Source organism: Macaca mulatta, chromosome 2, assembly GCF_049350105.2.
Source record: "Macaca mulatta isolate MMU2019108-1 chromosome 2, T2T-MMU8v2.0, whole genome shotgun sequence".
Classification (NCBI taxonomy): domain Eukaryota; kingdom Metazoa; phylum Chordata; class Mammalia; order Primates; family Cercopithecidae; genus Macaca; species Macaca mulatta.
Genome location: NC_133407.1, coordinates 112418900 through 112437714, shown reverse-complemented (window position 1 = coordinate 112437714; position 18815 = coordinate 112418900). Strand labels below are relative to the sequence as shown.

At 54.2% G+C, this 18815-nt stretch overlaps 1 protein-coding gene and 1 long non-coding RNA gene across 5 annotated transcripts; one reads left to right on the top strand and one right to left on the bottom strand.

The window, feature by feature from the left end:
* Nucleotides 1-40: 40 nt before the first annotated feature.
* On the bottom strand, nt 41-18795 carry P4HTM (prolyl 4-hydroxylase, transmembrane). 4 transcript variants are annotated; one of them, XM_028844103.2, is made up of 9 exons: nt 18114-18795; nt 17810-17891; nt 6160-6350; nt 4553-4649; nt 2887-3049; nt 1982-2291; nt 1278-1427; nt 960-1083; nt 41-462 (listed from the first exon to the last, which is right to left on the bottom strand). In XM_028844103.2, the coding sequence occupies exons 1-9, from the start codon at nt 18438-18440 to the stop codon at nt 242-244; spliced, it is 1665 nt and encodes a 554-aa protein (XP_028699936.1). In that variant the 5' UTR covers nt 18441-18795; the 3' UTR covers nt 41-241. The 4 variants fall into 4 exon arrangements, with proteins under 4 accessions (XP_028699936.1, XP_077848884.1, XP_014986445.1 ...); XM_077992758.1 differs by having other exon boundaries at nt 41-488; nt 933-1083; nt 1278-1368; nt 2106-2291; XM_015130959.3 differs by having other exon boundaries at nt 1278-1368; nt 2106-2291.
* Nucleotides 14874-17892, top strand: LOC144339189 (uncharacterized). Its single transcript, XR_013413948.1, has 2 exons — nt 14874-15466; nt 16081-17892. It is a non-coding gene; the product is annotated as an uncharacterized LOC144339189 (long non-coding RNA).
* Nucleotides 18796-18815: the final 20 nt, after the last annotated feature.

The following is an 18815-nucleotide window of genomic DNA, read 5'->3' as shown; positions in this document are numbered from 1 at the left end:
ACTCCCTCCCGCCGACCCGGAGCTTGTCCGGCCAGGCGGCTCCAACCTTGTGGTTTTTTTATTTGACGGGGCAGATGGGGTCAGTACACAATAAATAACATGAATATAGGAACTGCGCCGTATTGCGGCTGGCGGGGTGGGGCAAAACATTGGCCAGTCTGCAACAGGACAGAGGGACAGTTGGACCCCCGATCTTGGGCAACTGGCGACCTGCGGCTGGGAACTGGGGCTAACTTTTCCCTCAGAGCTCCACGCGCGTATCGCGGTAGGCCCGGTCCAGAGCCCACTCGGGCTGCGATTCGGCGCCCCCTTCTCGGGCCAAGCGGGCCATCTCCTGTTGGAACAGCGCTTGCCGCGCTCGGCTGGGGTCCACATTAATCCAGTTGTTGGCAATCCACTTGGTGCCGCGCGTGACCAGGCAGCCCCCGTGCAGCGAGTAGTCGTCCACGTCACCCACCCAACCTAGAAGAGGAGGGTGACATGAGATCCTAGGCTGGGCTGGCCAAAGCTTGGCCTCATAGGGACCAAGAGCATGACCAAGGTGGGTCCAGCTGTGCATTCCTTGTGTAGCAAACACCCAGACCCAAGGCTTCCTTGGGGGCTCCTCATCTCACCCCACTAATGTGTAGTCAACACCACTGGCCCTCTGAAACCAGCTTTCTTGCTATTGGGCCTGTCCATATCCCTTCCCACCCTGGGTTGGCAAGGGACATGTGTCCCAAGCCCCAGGGAGTAGGAAGTCTGGGGCATCAGGGAATGATAGTGATGGGGATAACCCAACAGGCAGTACAGGTCCTGGGGCGGTCTGCTAAAGCCACTAAGGATGGCCTTTGGGAGGCACCAGGAGCAGAAAACCATTTGGAAAGCAGCCAGAAACAGACCTCCATTGTGGCAGATGGGGACTGGGTAAAGGGAAGCTGTCCTCAGGGCACCCCCCAGGCCTGGCCATAGACCCTCACCTTGCCCATCAGGCAGGTAGTTGTACCAGAAGACTGCTGTGCCCTGTCGGGGCTTGACACGCAGGTTTCCCTTGTCACAGTGCCTCCGTGTGTCACGGAGGTCCACGTCATCCTGAATCAGACTCTGTGGGCAGCAGGGTGGTGGGGTGTTCAACCTGTCCCCACTATGGCCAGGCCAGCCAAGGGTGACCAAAGGGAAACCAACCAGATATGCCCAAGGAATCATTTGGGCCCACATCCTTAGACCTGGAGAGGTGTGTACTTCACTTGCCCAAGCCCCTGCCAGCCCACAAGAGTAATAGCGCGGTCGACCCTTACCATTTCATCGTAGGTTCTGTTATCTGCTACAGGGAAAACAGTCTCACCCCCACCGGTGACGTTGTTCAAATAAAACAGCACTGTTATGTAGCTGTAAGGCAGGGGGGCCACTGAGCAGGTCCCCAGTTGTGGATGCTCCCGGGGGCTTACCTGTGGGCAGGATAAGCTGCCCAGGTTCCTGTTGCCAGGGACCAGGACAGACTAGGATGGGTGACAATAGGGCAGGCCAGTGCCAAAATGTCCCTAGCTCCTCCTTCCCCCAAACCCAGTCTCTTACTGTGAGTTGCAATGGTTTTTTGGCCAAGATCACAGGTGCACTTAGCTAAATGCCATGGCCCCGAGCAAGGGCCTGGCAGGGAAAGGCAGGCTAGCAGAAGCAACAGGGCATGCTGAAGGGCTCCTTGGGGATCAGAAGGGGCTGGTCCAGAACAGCCACCTGAAGAGGAAAGAACTGCCTTGACAGGGGAGGGAGGCACAGCTTCAGCTTCTCTAAGTGGAATCAAGATCCACACCTGGGGGAATGGGCAAGACAAGCTGGGGGCCCAGCCTTGCCCCTTGCTTCAGAACTCTGGGGGCAAGTTTTGGTGTCTGTGGGTACTTCAGTCTGTGTTGACTGTTGACTCCAGTGGACACCATGGCCAGTAGCCACCCCTATCCAGCCATTTGGTAAATAGCTTGTGGGGAGAGGTGAGGGCATCACTGACTGGGATAACCAGGCAATCTCCTGGCCCCATGCTAAGGGGCATGCCCACAGTGCAGGGCTGTGCCTGTGTCATGGGCGTTCCTGGTCTGGGGATTGAAGGCAGCCCCCAGTTGGGAGATACTTGCCGGCAGGAGGTCTCGAAGGGTACAGACTCGTTGGCTACCAGCTTGGTATGGGAGCAGATGGTCTCTGGGTACACAGGCCCACTGTCCACGTGGGCATGGTAGTGGCCCCCCTCACCATATCGAACAACCTGCAGCGGCTCGCTGAGCTCCACGATCTCAGGCGACAGGCGAGTGAGGCGCAGCACCCTGGTGGGCAGCAGGCATTTGGCTGGGCAGCCCAGGCAAGGTGGTGACCTGAAGGAGCTGGCCAAGGTGGACCCTGGGCCTGCCACAAGCTCTGCCCCTACCCACCTCCCCTGGAAGTCCCTTAAGCCATCTCAGACTGGCCCTGTAAGAGCAGGAAGAGGTTACTCATGATGAGTCCTTCTCCCTCAGATGCCAAAGACAGAGACACCTGCTGTGTGGAAATGATGACATTTCCACTAAATAAAGGGGCAGGAGTCCTGAGGTCCTCCTTCCGTGGAAGGAAGTTGTTTATTTAAAAACCCTTGCCTGCTCTGACAGAAGAGGTCCTGTGGGTAAAGATAAGGGGTCATTTATCAGCAGAAAAGAAGTGCTCAGTCTCTCTAATCCCAGTGGCCCACTGTGCGCCTGCGCAGAGGGCTAATTTGCCTTTGTTAATTGCCTGTCTTTCAGTGGGTCCCAATCCTGGTCTAACAAATGGAACTTAATCCCAAATGGGTTAATACATTCTGTCCTCTTGGCCCCAGACAAGGGCTTCTGTGGAGGCCCTGCCCAGTCTTCTCCCCCTGCTCCAGTGAGAACAGTTTCAGGTGCTCACCTCTGGCGGATGGCACGCATGACGTGGTGGGCACCCTCACCCTGGTAGAGCCAGGTATGGTGGCTGTTCCGCACCAGCTCACTGGACTCTGCCTTGTGGCTCCTCATGTACTTGTGGAAGTCTCGAAGGTCCATGTTGGAGAACTCCTGCAGACTCAGCACTCCTGCACAGGGCACCCACCATCAATGCTCGCCAAGCCCATATTGGGACGCCACAGTGACAGGCTGCACTTCCCTACCTACCCCAAAGGCAGCAGCAGCCCCTGACCTCAGGCACTGAGGGGCCATGTACACTTGTCCCCCATCTGGACTTTTGGGTCAGATGAACCTGGTTTCTGTCACAACAGGCTTTACGGGAAGACCCAGAGCAGTTCCTTTTCTCAGTTTAAGCCCTAATTTGGCCCTAAGAAGGAAGAGGCCCACCCCCTATTAGAGTGGCCAGAGAAGGTTCTCCAAAGGAAGCTTGAGCCATATGGCCAGGGCCCTGGCATTCCAGCCTGGCTGCATAGAGTGGTGGCCACTCTCCAGCCTGTGGAGGGTGAGGAGAGAGCAGGCAGTGCTGGGCCTCATCCAGGGCCTTACATACATACGTCAGGGTACAAGTAGGGCCAGTCCCCAGGGAGTTCCTCATGACCTCAGGTCTCATCCTGAGTGGAACCTACCTCACCAGCCCTGGCTGCTGCATTACCAGCCCACATTAGCAATGAAAGTCAGGCCACCCCCTCTCATGAGAACATTCTCCACTGCCCCTGCTCAAACCATTAAGCAGGGGCTCCACCCTCTTGGGGTTCTGGAAGAGTAGCTGGTATCTTTGCTCCATGTTATTCTGGCTGACCTGAGGACGTCACCTTCCACTCTGGCCCAGATTCCTCTGAGGGTGGGAGACATTCGAGGGCTGTGAGCCTGTCACCACCTCTGTTCTGGGGCCCGTAGCAGTATGGCAGCCATCCAGCCACAGGTCATGGCCAGATTCTTCACTGGTTCACCAGCCGCAAAGCGACTCTTCCAAGTCCTTTTTAACTGCTGTATCTTCCTTTCTTGGTCCAGAATTTGGGCATGAGAGTGATGATCACACCTCAGAAACCTCCTGAGAGTTATTACCAGAGGGGGCACCACTTGCCTGACAGCTTCCCGGCCCACCCCTCCCCAGCAGTTAGCACAGTTAGCAGCACTACCACTTTAGGCGCTTCAGCATGACTCCAGGTGGACAAGAGGAAGGCAAGGGAGATCTCATTTAGACCAGGGAGGCTGTCTGCTGGGATGGACCTCGTGTCTGGCTGGAGAGATGGATGGAGCAGGGTAAACAGCCAAGCTCTAGCTGGCCTCACTGTTGCCTTGCTCCTGCTCCACCCACTCTGTTTTCTGCCAACTAGCAGCCCTACTTCCTGTCCTCAGGCTCTCAACTCTGCCTGATGTTATCAAAAGGGTCTCTAAGAACTGCCCTCACAAGACCATCACCAAGGGGAACGGGGGCCCTGGCTGCCTGCCTACTTCCCAGGCAGGGGTAAAAAGCAAGGCTGGGACCTTGCCTCCCCATCTCTGGCCACTATAAAGGGGTACAGAGAGGCTGCCTGGCTGTGGGGGAAGGGCCCAAGTTTTCAAAATGGTGCACCTGGGAGTGGGCAGGAGTCTCGCAGGGATAGGACTGTGCAGAGGTGTGAGCTCACCGTCACCATCAGGGTCGGCCTTGATCGCGGTGTACATCTCCTGAATGCTCTCTGGAGTCATCCACCATCCATTTCCCAGGCGAGTCTGGGCCAGGACCTAAAGCATAAGAGGGTCCCTCAATGGGTTACCCCAGTGATGGAGAGCCAGCAGAGAACAGATGGCCCAGTGCTTGTTGTGGAGCAAAGTGTTCAGGTGAGGGCATGGATGAGGACACAGGGCAGAGCCCATTGGGCTGAAGTGAGTGCAGGTAGAAAGGTACAGAGCAGGCTGGGCGCGGTGGCTCACGCCTGTAATCCCAGCACTTTGGGAGGCCGAGGTGGGTGGATCACGAAGTCAGGAGATCGAGACCACGGTGAAACTCCGTCTCTACTAAAAATACAAAAAAATTAGCCAGGCGTGTTGGTGGGCGCCTGTAGTCCCAGCTACTTGGGTGGCTGAGGCAGAATGGTGTGAACCCGGGAGGCAGAGCTTGCAGTGAGCTGAGATCGTGCCACTGCACTCCAGCCTGGGCGACAGAGCGAGACTCTGTCTCAAAAAAAAAAAAAAAAAAAAGAGGCCGGGCGCGGTGGCTCAAGCCTGTAATCCCAGCACTTTGGGAGGCCGAGACGGGCGGATCACGAGGTCAGGAGATCGAGACCATCCTGGCTAACACGGTGAAACCCCGTCTCTATTAAGAAATACAAAAAACTAGCCGGGCGAGGTGGCGGGCGCCTGTAGTCCCAGCTATTCGGGAGGCTGAGGCCGGAGAATGGCGTAAACCCGGCTTGCAGTGAGCTGAGATCCGGCCACTGCACTCCAGCCTGGGTGACAGAGCGAGACTCCGTCTCAAAAAAAAAAAAAAAAAAAAAAAAAAAGAAAGAAAGGTACAGAGCATCTGAGGAGAAGGCTGGGGGCTGGGGGTCAAGAGGCATAGGGCCATTTGCATTCCCGGATTAAGGGCCTGTGGCCTTCATGGAGAGCACTGTTGGGTGGAAGCAGAGTGAAGGACATGCCTGTGTCCCACTCAGATGCTCCGGGTGAGATGGGGAAAGCCAAGTCCTGGGTGTGAAGGGAGAACAGGCACCAGGGAGAGACCTGGTTAGGGCATGACCACCAGGCCCCTCAGGAAGACCAGGCTCAGTGGGGTGTTCTGTGTGGGCAGTGCCCCCACCACCACTCTGCCAGACTTCTCTCAGAAGCTTGGCCCTCCAGCCTGGCTGTAGAGTGTGTGAGAGGTATGCAGAGAGAGAGGCAGGCTGCTGGCCACCTCAAAGCTGCCACCCCATCCACCATGAGTTCTGTGGGGCCCCCAGCCATGACAGCAAGGAATGCACGCTATAGAAGGTCCATCCCTTGAAAACTATGGTAATAAATGCCATCAACCTCAGGTGGATTCTCCTGCCACCTTCTGAGGTTCCCAGCATAGCCAGGGGCTCTCTAGAGGGAAGGGGGACCCCCCAGGTCTGGGTATGCCCAGGCAGGTCTGGGTGGTATTTGACTCTTGGGACCAGGTCTGGGTGGTGTCTGACTCTTGGGACCAGGGCTGGGCTGGACAAGTGACCTGGCCACCAGAAAGGTGATTCTGGGCACTCCCACCCTGAGCCTACTCAGGTCCCAGGATTCCAACCTCGCGGAGCTGCAGGTGCCCATCACGGTTCTGGTCCAGCAGCTGGAAGAGGTCCAGCTGGCTGACCTGCATAGTGCTCATTGCCTCTTCATACTCTTCAGTGGGCAGGATCTGGCTGCGCTGTAACCCCTTCATCTGCGCCAGATGGATGATGAGCCGACACTCGTCATCAGTCAGGAAGCCGGGGATTTCTGCCAGAAGAGGAGGTGGGTGAGGCCAAGGACTGAGCCAGGGCGCCGGTGCACCCAGTACCTTCCTCCCTGCAGGGTTCCTGGGGTACTGCATGTCCCTCAATGGCCGCCAAGTCTGGAGGATGGAGGACTTTACAGACCCCTTGATTCTGACTTGTCAAGATTGAGTTGTCCTGCAAAGGCTGACTGGCGTTGGAAATGTGGGACCTCTCTTGATGATGAGAGCACACATTTTCCAGGAGAGCCCTGGGAGGTGAGCCAGAGCTAACCTGGATATGGGCTGACCCATCTTTGGGTTGGGACTGAAGGCTAGAGGGTGGTCCTGAAGGCTAGAGGGTGGTCCTGAAGGGCAGAGGGTTGATTGCTACTTCTTACTGGGTATAAATGTTTAAAATGGGGATATGGTGGCTGCTTCTTGCTTTCATTTTAACTTTTCAGCATTATTCAAATAAAAAAAGCACAAGACGTCCAATGCTTTAGGCCAGTCCAAGGGCCTTCCCCTCCAATTTCCTGCGTAGATGGGTGCTGGCCATCTGACCAGGGCCGAGTTGCCCAATGCTGGAAGATCACTGAGGGTTACTCAGGTTTGGGGCAGATACTGCTCTCTGAAAAGATATCCCAGGGTATCCTTTGCTTCCTCAATTCCTTCCCTGGTACAAATGTTCACTGAGTGCCTACTCTATGCTTCTACACCCCTGAGTAAAGATTAGTCAGGTCTGGGGCTTGGCTTCAGTGGCTGGCTGCCTGCACACCAGGCATAGCTGGTAGGTGGCTTGGTGGAGCTAGAACCTGAGCCTCACATCTAGGGAGCCCACATTCTGGTAGCCCCAGACACTTCCAGAGTGGGAGCATGGGCCCTGCTTCCTTCCCTTGTTGCTGGGAGAGAGGACTTCACTGGGGGACAAGAAGCACACAGAGGAGCTGATTGGAGGAAGGGCGGCACTGCTACCTGCGGAGTGGCCTGCCACTTCTCTCAGTTACACTTCCAGCACAAAGTTCCAGCCATTGCTAAGAGGAAGGAAAATGGCCGCTCAGCATCAGGGTTGGAGCTTTTAAAATTTTATTTTATTATTTTTTGTAGAGATGGAGTCTCCCTATGTTGCCCAGACTGGTCTCAATGTCCTGGGCTCAAGCGATCCTTCCACCTCAGGCTCAAAAATGCTGGGATTATAAGCATGAGCTACCACACCTGGCCTGGAGTGGTTTTTAATAGTAATTACAACAGAAAATACTTAGGTAGCACAAACTCTGCCCAAGGCACTGTCCTAAGTACTTCATACATATCAACTCCTCAATCCTTATACTTACCCTAGAAGGCCAGGCCCCATTAATTCAACCGTCCTATCTAAGAGGAAACCCAAGCACAGAGAAATAAGTGCCTTGCCACGGGCCACCCAGCGTGCTGTTTTCCAGAAACCATGCTCATGACCAGATTCAGCTACTAGGAGCAGGTGACCCTGACGTGATAACATTGAGGATAGGACAAAGGCCCCCACTAGTGGCCTGCATGATCATGTTACCCCAGCAAACCCAGAAAGGGTGTGATCCAAGGGGAGACAGCCCTGTGGAACAATGGGTTAGATCAAATTGCAAATCAACAGAGTCACCTCCTGATTGCTTAACTCAAAATTTTAAAAGAAAGAAAAAGGAAGCCAGAAAAAGAAAACACAGGCCCAGGTTTCTTCAGTTTATTAGGTGCCAGTAATCCGCAAGCCCAGTGGAGATGCCTCCAGCCTCTACAGTCCCCCGCTGTGTGCTAATCAAAAACAAACAGCCCAGTCAGCATGTTGGGGCCTCACCAGGTGGGTCCAGGCACCTCGGAGCTGTACAGACCCCTGCAGGAGCTCCTCTGTCGGCTCCTGGGGTGCAGGAATAGCCCTATAAAACCCTCAACCTCAGTTCATTAAGACCAAGGCACAGAAGGCAGTGATGAAGCGAGGGCTGTGGCTGCTGGTGACGCTGGTGATGCTGTGGGGTGAAGGCAGGGTCAGGGGCTCCCTGGGGCTGCATGAGGTGCATGCCCATTCCCCAAGCCATGGCCCTATGCCATGATATTGGCTACACAGATGCTGCTGCTCAACTTGCTGGACCACGACACAGCAGCTGAGGCCATCCAGCAGTTGGTCAGCTGGCTGCCCCTGCTTGCCCGGGAGTGCCACACCGATGCCTGCCTCTTCCTCTGCTCTTTGCCCCTGTATGCCTTGACAGGTAGGACAGGGGCTTCCAGGTGCATGACCCTGGAGGGCTCCCTCAGGGCCCTGCTCTGGTGGCTCAGGTCTTCAGTGAGCACCTATCAGGGCTGGGCACTGACAGGGACAGGGAGGATAATGGATCGTTTTATTAGAGTGTTCCAGAAGAGGGAACCAGGTGCCCTTAGGCAGGAGACCACCAATGGTGGTCAAGGGCTCTTGAATGTCAAGACAGGGCAGGTGGACAAGTCACTTCAGGCTGGGGGTTGGGGGCAGATGGGCTGGGACCTCCTCGCCATTGAGGTGTGGAAGCTCTGTCTGTCCAAAGAGACCCTGGCAAGAGATGGAGCAGAGGCCCTTTTGGTGGCCTTTTCTCCCAGAGAGTCCAGAGATCCCAAGGCTGTTTCCTCTTCCCCAGCCTAACCTATCCTGTGAACAACAGTTCCCTCCCAGAGCCTCTGGGTGGCCATATCAGCAGAACTCAGGATCAAGCCCTTGTACTGTTTGCCAACCCCAGCCCTGGCTGCGGTGCCCTGAAGGCCTTTCAGGACAAGAGGGAGGGCCCTGCTTCCTCACTTTAAGATGGAGAGTAAAGGCCCAAGGTGCAGGCTGCCTCTCGCAGACACTGGATGGCCACAGAACTGGAGGGCGAGGTGCACTGGAAAGCTGGCAAGACACTTGAGTGGGAGGAGGCGGAGGAGATAAGACAGAAGCATTGGGAGTGAAGAGGCAGAGCTGAGGACTGAGATGTGGGGAAAGTGGGAAAGCCAGGCTACAGGGCTGTTGCTAGGCGACCAGTGTCGTTGCCCAGCAACCAGAGAATTCCAGGCCACTAGACAGGGGTAGGAACATGGAGAGGTTCCAGATGATCTGGGTGCCCAGCCTGTGGCAGTGCAGCCCCCAACCCTTTCCCCCAAAGGGTCATCTACCCCTCCCACAGCCTGTGCGAGGCCATGCAGGTCAGCTGCGAGCCCATCATGGCCTGCTATGGCTACCCCTGGCCAGCCATCCTGCGCTGTGGACGCTTCCCCTTGGGCCATGATCTCTGCATCACTGCCATGGCCAAAAACAGCTCCCGCCTGGACTGCCCATGTGAGTCTGCACATGGCTGGTCTCCACCTTGCTCTGCCCCACCCCTTTCAAATGATTCCCCAGGGGATCAGGTAAACTGTACTCAATGTCACCTACAGCAGGCATCCCTCTCAAAAAGGGTAAAAAAGAGGGAAAAGTGGGAGGGATCAGCCCCCTCCACTCCCTCCTCACTCCACCCCAACCACAACCACAGGTGCCTCGCCCTGCCCCTCTTCCCAGCACTGCGTGCCAGCTGCAGGGACTGCAAGTTGCAGGATGCAGGCTCCTCCAAGGAGGTCCTGGGCACTCTCTGCACCAGTGACTTTGATGAGTCCTGGGCCTGTAGCTTTACACACCTCTTCCAAGTGCCAAGTGCCTCCAATGCAGCTCCTGGCTCGGTGCTGAGGCAATGTAAGAGGGAATACCCAAATGCTATGCCTGGTTAGAACGAAAAGAAAAAATTCCTTTACAAGCATAGGACATTGCTAAAACAACAAAACAAAGCCAAAAATTCTGCTGAGGAAGGTGGCATCCTAAGAGCCTGATTCTAAGGGCAGAGCATCAGACAAGACCAGGTGGAGGGGACTGGTGGATTAAACACTCTTGGGGGTTTAGGGAGGACTCCTAGAGGCCCATCTCCTCACCAGCCCCTCTGTTCCCACTCAGCAGTGAAGGTCAGGTTCTCCAGGCACAACAGTACTTCCTCTGGCCCCTGGGACTGCAACCTGTACTCCAGACTAGAGGTGCTGAAGACAGGACCACTGCCCCCCGCAGAGCTGCAGCCCACCCTGCAACAGTGGCTGCAGCTGGATGTCACATACGTGTACATTCTTTTCCAAGGAAGGCACACAGGGACCTATGTGTTGAGTGGGAAGATGGAGGGCTGCTGGCTCTTGGTAACGACGGCCTTTACCTGGAGCCAGGGCCACCAAAATTTTCGGCTGGCTGTGCGCCATTGGCACCCTCACCAGTGCCAAGAATAGGGGCTAACCCTGCCAGGGAGAGCCTGGGACTTCGTAGCCATGGCCTCTGCAGTGGTCATGCAAATTGTGTGTGCTCCCATGGAAACACATACAACCCTCTTTCTGCTGCCTCCCAAGGAGATTTACAAACCAGAATCCAGAGAGGCACAAGTCTCAAACAGGGTGGAAGTACACCTTCCGTGGACACAGCTAGGGACTGCTTCTTGAGCAGGTAGTCCTCTGTCCGGCCAAGAGGTCAGACAGGCTCCCTGGCAGCTGTGTATGCTGGGTAGGGAAAACCACCTTCTGTCCTTCCCAGGCCCAGGATGACAGCCTGGCTAGTGACCTGCTACTACTGGCCATGTGCCTCAGAACCCCAAGCTGAGTCTCTGGGCAGTCACATAGCCTTGGGCTATGCTCACCTTGGTCATGATGCTGTTTGTCAAACCCCGGACAGACTCAATTATACCTGATTAATCTTTACTGGGTCCGTAGCTTTGTCAAGCAGCAGGCCTATGAAAAAGCAGGGGTGTGTGTGGCAATGCAGAAGCCTGAGCTTAATTCCTTAAAAACTTGAACTAGCCAGGAGCAATAGCTCACGCCTGTAATCCCAGCACTTTGGAAGGCTGAGGCAGGCGGATCACGAGGTCAAGAGATTGAGTCCATCCTGGCCAACATGGTGAAAACCCATCTCTACTAAAAATACAAAAATTAGCTGGGCGTGGTGGCGGGTGCCTGTAGTTCCAGCTATTTGGAAGGCTGAGGCAGAAGAATCACTTGAACCCAGGAGGCGGAGGTTGCAGTAAGTTGAGATGGTACGCACCTGTAGTCCCAGCTACTTGGGAGGCTAAGGCAGGAGAATTGCTTGAACGTGGGAGGTGGAGGTTGCAGCGGGCTGAGATCGCACCACACTGCACTCCAGCCTGGCGATAGAGAGAGACTCATCTCAAAAAAAAAAAAAAAAAAAAAAGCAACCTTGAACTGATAGGCACACTAAAATTCTTTCTCTACTTTTGGGCCTCCAGTGTTTATCATGAACACCACAGTCTGATGTAGCTGCCTAATGGTTTTCTTAAGCTGAAAAAGAATACATTTAGAAATCCTATGATAAAGCAGTCATGATTTTAAAATAAATTGTTTTGTATACTGGTAGCAATTACTCATTTACCTCAAATCGTTAAGAAAAATGGATTAAAACTCTTGCTGGCGATCGGACACGGTGGCTCACACCTGTAATCTCAGCACTTTGTGAGGCCGAGGCGGGCGGGTCATGAGGTCAGGAGATCAAGACCATCCTGGCTAACACAGTGAAACCCCGTCTCTACTAAAAAAATACAAAAAAAATTAGCCAGGCGTGGTGGTGGGCGCCTGTAGTCCCAGCTACTCGGGAGGTTGAGGCAGGAGAATGGCGTGAACCTGGGAGGTGGAGCTTGCAGTGAGCCGAGATTGCACCACTGCACTCCAACCTGGGCGACAGAGCAAGACTCCATCTCAAAAAAAAAAAAAAAAAAGAAAGAAAACTCTTGCTGGCCACTGGTAGTATCCCCTGCTGCCTTTGAAGAGGGTGCCAAGTCAGAAGGGTATGTGGAGGATGCTTTAAGCCAGCAGGCAGATGCTGGACTGGGTTGCGAGCACCCAGTGAACTCCTCCAGCCAGCCAAGGATTAGCGGGAGGCTGGCCGCGGTGGCTTACGCCTGTAATCCCAGCACTTTGGGAGGTCGAGGTGGGAGGATCACTTGAGGTCAGGACCAGCCTGGCCAACATGGTGAAACCCTGTCTCTGATAAAAATACAAAAATTAGCTGGGCATGGTGGTGGGCGCCTGTAATTTCAGCTACTCAGGAGGCTCATGCAGGAGGAGAATGGCTTGAGCCCAGGAGGTGGAGGTTGCAGTGAGCCGAGATCACACCACCATACTCCAGCCTGGGCAACAGAGTGAGACTGCATCTCAGAAAAAAAAAAAAAAAAAAAAAATCAGCGGGAGATACAACTCTGACCATTGGACACATAGCTGGGACAAATCAATCCTCTTACATATGCAGCTCACCTTTGTGGGCAGAGGCACAAATGACACAAATAAATACAGAAAATAGTTTCCAGCAGTCCTAAGCATTTGAGAACAAAACCCAGCAGGTTGATGCAACAGGGTGCCTGGGAACATCTTAAGATGGGTTTGAGGACAAGAGGTCTCTGAGGATGGAATGTGTGAGCAGAGGTCTGCTGGAGCTGAAGGCACTCTCTGTGGGAAGAGCCAGGTCTAAGCCTTTTAATGAGGGAACAGTACGTACAAAGGCCCTGAAGCAGCAGTGAGCTTATGGTGTCTTAGGATCAGCAGGGAGTAAATGGAGTTGGGGTTGGGGGCAGGAGATGCATCTAAGAGGCGAAAGGGTGGCCAGGCGCCGTGGCTCACGCCTGTAATCCCAGCACTCTGGGAGGCTGAGGTGGGCGGATCATGAGGTCAGGAGATGGAGACCATCCTGGCTAACATGGTGAAACCCCATCTCTACTAAAAATACAAAAAATTAGCCGGGCGTGGTGGCGGGTGCCTGTAGTCCCAGCTACTCGGGAGGCTGAGGCAGGAGAATGGCGTAACCCGGAAGGAGGAACTTGCAGTGAGCTGAGATCGCGCCACCGCACTCCAGCCTGGGCGACAGAGCAAGACTCCGTCTCAAAAAAAAAAAAAAAAAAAAAAAAAAAAAAAGAGGCGAGAGGGCTTTCAGGCATCAAATGAGACTTAGAAGTGAAATGGAAAATGTTGGAGACTTTTAAGAGAGTGATGAGCTGCTGGGCACGGTGGCTCACGTCTGTAATTGGGAGGCCGAGGTGGGCAGATCACCTGAGGTCAGGAGTTTGAGACCAGCCTGGCCAACATGGTGAAATCCTGTCTCTACTAAAAATACAAAAAATTAGCCGGGCGTGGTGGGTGCCTGTAGTTCCAGCTATTTGGAAAGTTGAGGCAGGAGAATCACTGGAACCTGGGAGACAGAGGTTACAGTGAGCCAAGATGGTACCACTGCACTCCAGCCTGGGCGACAAAAGTGAAATTCCGTCTCAAAACAAAAACAAAACAAAGGGAGTGATGAGATCTGACCTGCTATGACAGAATCAGTGTGGAGTGGGGCAGGATGGCAGGAGAAGTAGGCCACATGTAAGAAAGCAATGTCCCCAGAGAGGTGGCAATGGTTTGGAAATGGAGCACTTCTCTTCTGAACAAGGTGGTGCCCTCAGCTGACACCCAATATTCCAAATCCTTTATTTCCCTACCAAGGGAAAATGACCTACCAGTCATGGAGGTATTTGCCAGGAGCTCAGTTTGGGCCTTTTGTGGCCCAGGTCCCAGTTGCCAAGTATCTTTAGGAACAGGGGTGGGAAACAGGAAATATTTCTCAAGGAGAGAGACGGGGGGTTGCATGGGGTCTTCCCTGAGAAGTGCTAGGGTTCCCTTCTACAGAGATGGAGGCACCTTAGGGTGGATCCCAGTTCCCTTGCCCCAACTCACATCTTGAGCATCCACTCTTCGATCCCAGGTATCTTGGGTCCCTGAGGCTGGCAGATCACAGGTTTAGATCCAAGAACAGCATGGCAGAGGGGGCAGAATCTATAGCAGGCCCACTCTTCTCGGGCCCTGCTTGCCCATTTAGAATGACTGGGTAGCAGACCAATGGACAGAGGGACAGGCAGGCCCAGAAGACAGACACTGCTGCTGCTGGGGATGAGGCATCCTTTTTTGTAGTCATCCAATACCACAGTATTGAGGAACTGCCCCACCATGACCACCCTCTCCCCTCTCACACATCTGGACTTCTTTTTTATTTTTTATTTATTTATTTTTTTGAGACGGAGTCTCGCTCTGTCGCCCAGGCTGGAGTGCAGTGGCCAGATCTCAGCTCACTGCAAGCTCCGCCTCCCGGGTTTACGCGATTCTCCTGCCTCAGCCTCTCGAGTAGCTGGGACTACAGGTGCCCGCCACCTCGCCCGGCTAGTTTTTTTTTTTTTTATTTTTTAGTAGAGACGGGGTTTCACCGTATTAGCCAGGATAGTCTCGATCTCCTGACCTCGTGATCCGCCCGTCTCGGCCTCCCAAAGTGCTGGGATTACAGGCTTGAGCCACCGTGCCCAGCCACATCTGGACTTCTTGTAATCACTGATTACAATCTCTTGGTTATGCCTTTTGAAATTTGTCTGCAGAAACAGAGATCCATCTGATGGCTTAACCAGAACCAGTTTACCTTTTGTCAAATTTCCTCTGCTTTTTGTAGTTTGCTCTTGGTGACTTCAGATCTGGGTTTCTCATTCTATGCCTTTTTTTTTTTTTTTTTTTTCCTGTGATGGAGTCTCACTGTCACCCAGGCTGGAGTACAGTGGCATGATCTTGGCTCACTGCAACCTCCACCTCCCGGGTTCAAGTGATTCTCCTGCCTCAGCCTCCCGAGTAGCTGGGATTACAGGCATCTGACACCATGCCCAGCTAATTTTTGTATTTTTAGTCGAGACAGGGTTTCACCATGTTGGTCAGGCTGGTTTTGAACTCCTGACCTCAAATGATCCACCCGCCTCAGCCTCCCAAAGTGCTGGGATTACAAGCATGAACCACCAAGCCGGGCTCATTCTCTGCTTTACAGGACAAGCTGCTTATTAGGGAGACTTTGGCTTCATGGCTCACTTAACCTAACATGAATATGAATTAGATATATACAGATCCCAGGAAGGCTACTGAGAGAAAACACTGCCTCCTCAGATGTGTCTGTTCATAGTAGTGTAGTAGTAATGGGGTGAGTATTAGTCCCTTTCCTGGACCCCTCTTTCCTGACAGTTATCTCATACTTCCCACAAGTCTTTGCTCAAATTTTTTTTTTTTTTTGAGATGGAGTTTCATTCTTGTTACCCAGGCTGGAGTGCAATGGCACAATCTTGGCTCACCACAACCTCTGCCTCCCAGGTCCAAGCAATTCTCCTGCCTCAGCCTCCCAAGTAGTTGGGATTACAGGCATGTGCCACCACTCCCTGCTAATTTTGTATTTTTAGTAGATGGAATTCCTGCATGTTAGTCAGGCTGGTCTCGAACTCCTGACCTCAGGTGATCCACCCGCCTCGGCCTCCCAAAGTGCTGGGATTACAGGAGTGAGCCACCGAGCCCGGCCTTGCTCAAATATTTTTCTCAGGCAGGTCCACCTTGGCTACCTTATTAAGGGTTCCAGCCAGGCACGGTGGTTCTAACCTGTAATCCCAGCACTTTGGGAGGCCAAGGAGGGCAGATCACCTGAGGTCAGGAGATGGAGACCATCCTGGCTAACATGGTGAAAGCCCATCTCTACTAAAAATGCAAAAAATTAGCCGGACATGGTGGCACATGCCTGTAATCCCAGCTACTTGGGAGGCTGAGGCAGGAGAATCGCTTGAACCCGGGAGGCGGAGGTTGCAGTGAGCTGAGATCACACCATTGCACTCCAGCCTGGACAACAAGAGAGAAACTCTGTCTAAAAAAAAAAAAAAAGAGTTCCAATCCCAGCTGAACTTCTGCCTTACTGTCTGCTATTTTCTTTTTGTCTTTTTTTTTTTTTTTTGAGACGGGGTCTCTCTCTGTTGCCTAGGCTGGAGTGCAGTGGTGCAATGTTGACTCACTGCAACCTCTGCCTCCTGGGTTCAAGTAATTCTCATGCGTCAGCCTCCCGAACAGCTGGGATACAGGTGTCCGCCACGACACCCGGCTAATTTTTGTATTTTTAGTAGAGATGAGGTTTCACCATGTTGGTCAGGCTGGCCTTGAATTCCTGACCTGAAGTGATCCGCCTGCCTCAGCCTCCCAAAGTGCTGGGATTATAGGCATGAGTCACCGCGCCCAGCCCTGTCAGGTATTTTATGTTGGCAAAAAAGAAAAAAGAAAAAAAATGTGCCTTACTTGTTTGCAATCACATATCACCATCTGAAACACCAATGTATATATTTTTTTGTCTGTTTCCTCTTCATTTGAATGTCAGCTTCAGGGTTTTGTTTCATTGTTTATATTTAGTTCAATGCTGTGTTCCCAGCACCTAAAATAGTGCCTGGCACAGATTTCAACTTTATTCAATAGTAACAGTAATAACAACCACCACCTTTGGATGCCCCTCCCACAACAGGACTGACAGCATAATCTATTTCCCTATAAACAGCATGCATATGACATCCTTCTGACAGGTCTAGGCATAATCCCCAACCAGGACTCTCTGCTTGGAGGTAATGACATGTGCTCAAATGTTCTACTTTGGCCCCAGCTCCTAACCCATTCCATCCCCCCGCAGGCAGGAATGGCCCTGGGTTTGCAAATATGTTTGTCACAGAGGCCAGGTACCCAGGGCTGGGCTGTACAAACACCCTGGACAAGGTCCATGGGACTAGGGGTCCCCATCTTGTTGACACTGGTGGCCTTTGAAGGACTCTGGGGTCTTCACAGCTCTCACTGTGGCTTTGCTGCGCAGGCCTTAGAGGCAGGCTATGTGGGTTCTAATCCTAGCTTCACCACTAAAGTAACCGTGTCAGCCTGGCCAAGCCACAGCAGCTCTCTGTGCCTAACTTTCTCCCCCACTGGTCTGAGGGTAGGATCTACACCCACATCACAGAGGGGTTGCAGGAATTAAATGAAATAATCATACGAAGGCAAGCACATAACGAGCTCAGAAACAATGAGCTATGTTGTGGCTCCAAGTGAAGTCACCCTAGAAGGCTTTGCCCATGATGGCTGAACAAAGACTTCACGGTAAGAAGAATCTCAGAGCGCTGGCAGCAAAAGCTGAGCCTCTGACTGGTGCTCCGGTGGAGGAGGCTGGTGGGGGGCACCAGTTTACCTACATTTCGACAGCCTGCTTCTCATCAGACCACAAGGCCCACTTGGGCAGTGGGATTTTCCCCAGAGGTCCTGAGGTCGGCAGAAAGCTGGTTATCAGTCTCCCACCTTCCCCTAGTTCTAGAAGGTGACAATTAATGGTGGCACGGAAGACAGCTGCAATGAAATGTTTAGACACCAGCCTCAGGCTCACTCTGCCAGCCCGGTGATGGAATAATGGACTGCAGGAAGTAGGGATAAGAGGGAGTGTTACCCTATTGCGAGGACGGGGAAGGTCCTTCACTTTGGTAATCCTCTGGAAGGGCTGCTTTGAAGCAGCCATTTTCAAAATAGAGGTCACGTGGTCACAATGAGCCTCAAGGTGGCCACCAAACCGCAGACCCTGGCCCTTCCCAGGAGTATCTGGCGGACTTACCGAAGAGCAGCGGCTTGAGGCTGAGGGTTCGGATGAAGTGATCCCTGTCGGTGACCAGCTGGACCTTACGTTCGTGCCCCACCTAAGGGAAAGGCGCACAGCGGGCAGCTGGGTCGCCAGACCGCGCTGCCCAAGAAGGGCCAAGTCACCCCGGCCCGGAGCGCGACAGCAGACGCGTGAGTGGGAGCGCACGGGACCGACGCAGAGCAGCGCCGGGGGCAGTGTGGGGACCCGGGTTGAGTGCCGGTCCTCTCGGGCTCAGCCGTGCAGGGCCTGGAGCGCGGCGGGGCGGGGAGGTCCTCACCTTGATGCCCTCCAGCCGGGTGAGGGGACCTAAGGTGGGCTCGGGCCCGGGGCCCTGGGCGCGGTGCTGGGGCCCGGGATCGCTGCTTTCGTCGCCATTGCTGTAGTGCACGAAGAGCAGCAGCGCCAGCACGTTACCCAGGTACAGATGCACGAACACCATCAGCACCAGGAAGTAGGCGCGCGAGCAGATGCCACGGGGCTTGCACAGCGGCCGCACTGGTGCGTCCTCGCCGTCGCCCAGCCCAGCCGCCGCCTGCGCCTTGCAGTGGTCTGGCGGCGCCCACTGCGGCCTCGAGGCCTCCCCTGTCACCGCCGCCGCCGCCATGGCACCCAGGTCGCGCGCGCCTCAAGGGGAGGGGCCGCGGGGTGCCCGCGCTGCGCAGTCGCCCGGACAACGGCCGCCAGGCCCGCGAGCGCCGCGGTAACTAGGAGACGGTGCCTGGGGGTGCCGAGCCCGCCCGGAGCCGCTTGTGTCCGCGCGGTGCTCGGCCTCCCTGCGCCTTGAGCTTCTCTTTCCAAGCTGGGTTGTTGTCGGGCAGAGCTGTACACTCCCCAAGTCAGAAGCCAAGGCCCCAAGTGTAGACGCAGACAAGAGCGGCACCATTAAGGCATACACTACTGGGAGCTTCTTGGTGCCTGCGTGAAGACGCCCTCTTGCCTCCGGGAACAGTATCGTCTGCATCTTCTGACTCCAGGAGCG

What these genes read in the sequence shown, in the direction of transcription:
- P4HTM (XM_028844103.2), bottom strand. Translation starts at nt 18,440, where the DNA reads ATGGCGGCGGCGGCGGTGACAGGGGAGGCCTCGAGGCCGCAGTGGGCG. An exon ending in GGCACCTGCAGCTCCGCGAG is followed by an intron (nt 4,650 to 6,159) that starts GTTGGAATCCTG and finishes CTTATGCTTTAG; the next exon opens with GTCCTGGCCCAGACTCGCCT. An exon ending in ACAGAACCTACGATGAAATG is followed by an intron (nt 1,084 to 1,277) that starts GTAAGGGTCGAC and finishes TGCTGCCCACAG; the next exon opens with AGTCTGATTCAGGATGACGT.